Below are 5,263 nucleotides of genomic sequence, written 5' to 3'. Positions count from 1 at the left end.
TAACCATTATTAAATTTCAAAATTATCATAAATATGGGTGAATCTCTCTTGTTAACAGAACATTTTAATTTGAACACAAGCACTATGATGGTTTTAAAATATTTCCATGGAATCTGAATTAATAAGGATATTATTGTTCATGAACTTCTTTATTCCTCCCTAATTTATTGCTTTTCACTGTTTCAATCAATAATATATGTGTCAAATATAGAATATCTTTTTGATAAAAGCATTCTATCATGAAAAACTTGTTTACAGTTGTAAGGAATTTACCAGGCTTTAAGTTTGTTCAGGTGCAAAGTGAGCACTAAGCTCTTGGCCCCGCCTGTGTCATTGTACTAGGGTGCTTATCTCACATACACCACTCAACCTCAGTTCACTTCAAGCACAGTCCTTGATCTCACTCAGCTGCAGAGATGAATAACCAAGGAGCAACCTATGCAGAACTGAAGGGAGTCAAGAACTCAAAGAGGCAGAAAAGAAAACCTAAGGTTTCTAAAAGTTCCATTTCAATGACTGAGCAGGAATTAACATATGTAGAATTAAATCTTCAAAATGCTCCTCAGAATCTTCATGGGAATGACAAGAATCACCACGCCAAAGGTAAACACTTACTAGACACACATGGAGCTGTTCTAGGATATGCAGTGGGGTGCAGAGGTGTGGAGGAAGAGTAGGGGATAAGCTCACGTATTTTTCACTTTGAGGAACAGAACTTGAAGCTGGATATGGGATTCTGATGTGAAATCGGAGGACTACTTTTATTCCGGCATTACTATAATTTGAAGTCTTTGATCAACAACTCATGTAGTCTTACATTTGCTGAAAACGCAACGGTATATTCTGAGAGAAAGACTACAGTGGTCAAAATGGGTTGGGGTCCACGTTTATATCCATAACTCTGTGCTCGTGTGGGTTCTTGTGTATGTAAACTCTGAACAACTGTCCCCATCACTCCTTTCTCAGTTTCCTTTTCTGTCCCTGCAGGTTCACCATCACCTCCAGAGAAGTTCATTGCTGGGATCCTGGGAATCATCTGCCTTGTCTTGATGTCCACTGTGGTGACAACGATCATTGTTACTCCCTGGTGTTTGAAAAACTGTAAGGGAACTTATCACTTTACTGATGGTCAGTGCTGCTAAACATTTCATAATATTATACAATATGCCTATCATTAAAATACATGCATTTAGATAAATGCAGTATGTTATATCTAATTTGTCAGAAATATACAACACAGGAGAATTACAGAGAGCATGTATATGTATATTCTGATTTCATAAGTCAAAAGTATGCTTTAGGAAATTTAAAGCTCGTATTGAGAAATACAAATTAATTCTTGAGATTGCTTAAACCAAATACTGTAAGACGTGGTGAAGTTTGTTCCGTTAGGTTTTTGAAATATTTTTTCCATCAAATCTTCATTACCTAATTAATTTTTCTTGCTAAATCAGTTTTATTTCAGATTAATTCTAAACAATAAACTGAATTCTCAAGCTCATAAACTAAAATCATTATGATTTATTTAAAGCAATATTAACTTTTTAATGATTAATTTTGTAGCTACTGTAATACAGGAACAGAATTACTCCTCTCTCATAACGAGGCTCCAGAAAGGTACATAATGATTTTAAAAGTTCTGATATGAATACAATTCATTTTTGTCTCTACCTTAGGCTAGTGAAAATAAGAATAGATTTGGGGATAGAACATAATTTATAAAATCAGGCAATAAACATTCATAAATAAATGATTATAGGAGAGTGCTTCTCCCTATGCAATAATATGATCACCATATCCATTGTTGGCAATTGGCTGGAATTTCCTCCTGATATAATATGATAAGAGACAAATAATTTTGCTATTCTAAAATAGAAGTTTCATTTCTTGATTTTTAGGACATGTAAAGAGTAGATATTTCTATGTGTTTCCTTTATATGGGGACATATATTAAAGACAGACCCTCTCTATGAATGCATGAATGAGATTTGTTTTATATGTACCAGCCTTGAGGATGCATAGATATGTTATTATATATATATGTGTGTATGTGTATATATACATATGTTTATATCTATGCATATATGTAAGTTAATTTTTATTTTTCAAATTCAAATTGTTTTTGAATAGTAATTCATAATCTTTCTTCAGAATGTCATTGTGGTCATTGTCCAAAAGACTGGCTTACATATTCCAACAACTGCTATTATACTAGTTTGGAAAAAAAATCGTGGAATGAGAGTTTGATATCCTGTGCTACTAAGAATTCTACTCTGCTTTATATAGACAATGAAGAGGAAATGGTAAGCTATTAAATGTTTCCAACACTTTGCTAAAGGCTTCATTTAGTCAACATTATATTTGTTAGGATTCACTTGTGCTTTTGTACATATTTGTAGCTTGTTTATTTTAAGGTCTGCTAGTATTCCATTAAACAATGGAATTTAACTTTATGATACTTTATTTACATTTTTATACCATTCATGCATGTGTAGTAATTTCTGGTTCTTGTTTTTCATAGAAAACCATGCTTCTACAAATACTATTAAGTTCTAAAATACACTGTGCTATCTAATTTTACCATACATCAAGGAAAATAAACATATGATTTTGCCTATAGAATTGTGTAATTGCACATCAGATCATGGAACAGAAGTTTCAACTTCCCAGCAGCCCCACCCCTCTGTAATATCTTATCACTTCTCCACCTCCTTATTTACTCACTGTCCTGACTTTTGATATTATAGAATCTCTTTGATTGCTTTTGAATCATATACATGGAATCCCGTGTTCATGCTTAGTCGTTCAATCGTGTCTGACTCTTTGCAACCTCATTAACTTCAGCCTGTCAGGCTCCTGTGTCCATGGAATTTTCCAGGCAAGAATACTGAAGTGGGTTGCCATTTTCTACTCCAGCACATGGAATCATACAAGTTGTCTCTGCCTCATCACTGCCATATGATATTTTGCAGTTCCTCCAAATTTTTGCATTTGTGTGAAGTTTGTAAATTTCCACAGCTCATTGTGTGAATTCAACAATTAAGATCCATTCTTTCCAATGCCGCTGTGTAGAGATGGAGTCTTCCACCCTCAGGGATAAAGAGGCTTCTTAGCTTCAGTAGTGTTAGTCAAGACATCCCCTTTGCTGGTCCCATCCCCATCCCTATCACCCAACCCTAGTGTCTCTCAGTGGAGGAAACAGAGGCAATTTCTCTGACTGCTCCTTCTTAGTAAGTGTCCTAATGGATCACCTTGTAAGGCTTACCTGGTGTTGCCTACATGATTCTGTCAACACACAGGAGGAATGGCTTACCTGTGCCACCCCCAACAGCTAGGTTAGGTATTGGGTGTTTGGTAAGTAAGAGGCCTCGATCACTTTTACCTGGTTGGTGGGGAGATACAAGATGCCCCTAATTATCACTCCCTCACCTCCCACCTTGTTTTCTCATCACTGAGAAGTGATTAGCGATTACAGAAGAGTGGGACTGCTGGGAAGTCTCAAGCCACATCACCCTTCTCTTTCCACCTTTCAGAGTTCTCTTTCTCCTGTCTTTCATTAGTTCCCATGTTTACAGTTGAACTTAGCAGGGAGGAGCAGAGAGAAATGAGTCTCTGACCCCTTGTCTGGTCCACTGGATTCCACCAATACAGAAACAGATGGCTTTGGGGTTTATCTAGTCAAAGAATGGTGTCAGGCTCAGAAAACCAAATCCGGCTCTCATGTCACTTATTTTCTCAATTTCATTTCCTTACTTTCCCTCTAAAACTGAAATTCTGAGAAACATATAATAGTAGAGAAATCCACTGATATTGTCACAATATCCAGAAAAATGAATGTCATGGAATCTAAAGACTTATTTAAAGCCTTGCTATGTTAGTTTTGATATGAGGGAAAATGAAATTATATGAGTCAGAATTTTCCTCATTGCACGTATTCAATTACTCCACCTTCTTATCCCTTAGGCTTAATGTCAGATGTAGTTCACAGCTGTAAGTCTCCCCAAGTTATGCAAGGTGTATTCAACTAATTCATGTCTTTGTAAATATTCCCTTTATCAAATGGCTGTTGAAAAAAAAGGAATTTTCCTTATTAACATTAGAACACAGTGAAACTGGTAAGTATAAATGTTGAGTTAATTTTGAATCAAAAGTACAGATATTGGTTAATATTTATGGTGCTATTAAAATTTTGAACTTTCATCTCCTAATTTTAGTGTTAGATTAGAATCTAACATGCTCAATTTGTTCAAAGAATGAAAGATGCTATGAAAGAACACATCCTTTGACTTGCATTTTAAAAATTAACAAAAACATTTCATAAGGACTATTTAAGTGAAAATTCTTTATTTTGGGCTAGAAATTTCTGATGTCCCTATCAATTATATCGTGGATTCAAGTCTCTCGTGAAGGCCGCGGTCGTCCTTGGAAGTGGCTAAATGGTTCAACTTGCAAACTACAGTAAGTTTTTAAAAAGAATGCTATATAGAGGAGGAAAAATACAAAAAAGAAATATTTTTAAAATAACATGAATACATTTGTTTCAGTCGAATTATAGAAAGCTGAAGGAAGATATTGAAAGTTAATAAAATGTTGATACCAATGTTGAAAACTAGGCTACTCTGTAGCCCGATTTCCTAGTAATAAGCTGATACTGAAATTTTATTAAAGACTTCATTACCCATTTTCAAAATATCTTGTATTACAGTTACATGGAAAATGCTATTGTTTCATGAGATGTCTTCATAGAATATAACAGAATTATGCATTTTTCCATAACAGGATAAAAGAGAAATTACCTGGTGAACATAACTGTGCTGTACAATCTTTATGGGAAATAAGAACAGAAGACTGTCAGTTTCTAAATGCATATCATTGCAAGCATAAGCTTGAGAATTAAAATATGAGTTTGGATGCTCTTGGGTAACTTGACCTTTTATGAAATGGAAATAATATTCTGATTGCATACATTTTGAAATGAATTTTATTATTTTTTCTGATAACGAATGTTTTTCAAAAACAGTTGAAATATAATTGTGTGTGCTCATTCGTTCAGTTGTGTCTGACTCTTTGAGACCCCATGGACTATAGGCTGTCAGGCTTCTCTGTCCAAGGAATTCTCCAGTCAAGAACACTGGAGTGGTTCTATTCTCAGATTTTTAAGGAATTTCCACACTGTTCTCCATAGTGGCTGTACCAGTTTGCATTCCCATCAACAGTGTAAGAGTGTTTCCTTTTTCTCCACACCCTCTCCAGCTATTGTTGT

At 35.0% G+C, this 5,263-nt stretch overlaps 1 protein-coding gene across 2 annotated transcripts; it reads left to right on the top strand.

Moving 5' to 3' along the window:
* Positions 1-291: 291 nt before the first annotated feature.
* Positions 292-5,052, top strand: LOC109559660 (NKG2-A/NKG2-B type II integral membrane protein-like). Of its 2 annotated transcripts, none has more exons than XM_070790097.1 (6): positions 292-603; positions 988-1,128; positions 1,564-1,617; positions 2,152-2,303; positions 4,358-4,458; positions 4,780-5,052. In XM_070790097.1, exons 1-6 carry the CDS (start codon positions 417-419, stop codon positions 4,895-4,897), a joined length of 753 nt encoding a protein of 250 aa, XP_070646198.1. In that variant the 5' UTR covers positions 292-416; the 3' UTR covers positions 4,898-5,052. The 2 variants fall into 2 exon arrangements, with proteins under 2 accessions (XP_070646198.1, XP_019817112.2); XM_019961553.2 differs by having other exon boundaries at positions 294-603; positions 988-1,101.
* The last annotated feature ends 211 nt before the right edge of the window (positions 5,053-5,263 follow it).

Source organism: Bos indicus, chromosome 5, assembly GCF_029378745.1.
Source record: "Bos indicus isolate NIAB-ARS_2022 breed Sahiwal x Tharparkar chromosome 5, NIAB-ARS_B.indTharparkar_mat_pri_1.0, whole genome shotgun sequence".
Taxonomy (NCBI): domain Eukaryota; kingdom Metazoa; phylum Chordata; class Mammalia; order Artiodactyla; family Bovidae; genus Bos; species Bos indicus.
This window is presented reverse-complemented; position numbering and strand designations above follow the sequence as displayed.

Bases quoted from the DNA above. Each gene is read 5' to 3' on its own strand.
- LOC109559660 (XM_070790097.1), top strand. From the start codon at position 417: ATGAATAACCAAGGAGCAACCTATGCAGAACTGAAGGGAGTCAAGAAC. The intron at 1,618-2,151 runs GTACATAATGAT...ATCTTTCTTCAG, and splicing joins CATAACGAGGCTCCAGAAAG to AATGTCATTGTGGTCATTGT. The intron at 2,304-4,357 runs GTAAGCTATTAA...ATTTTGGGCTAG, and splicing joins TAGACAATGAAGAGGAAATG to AAATTTCTGATGTCCCTATC.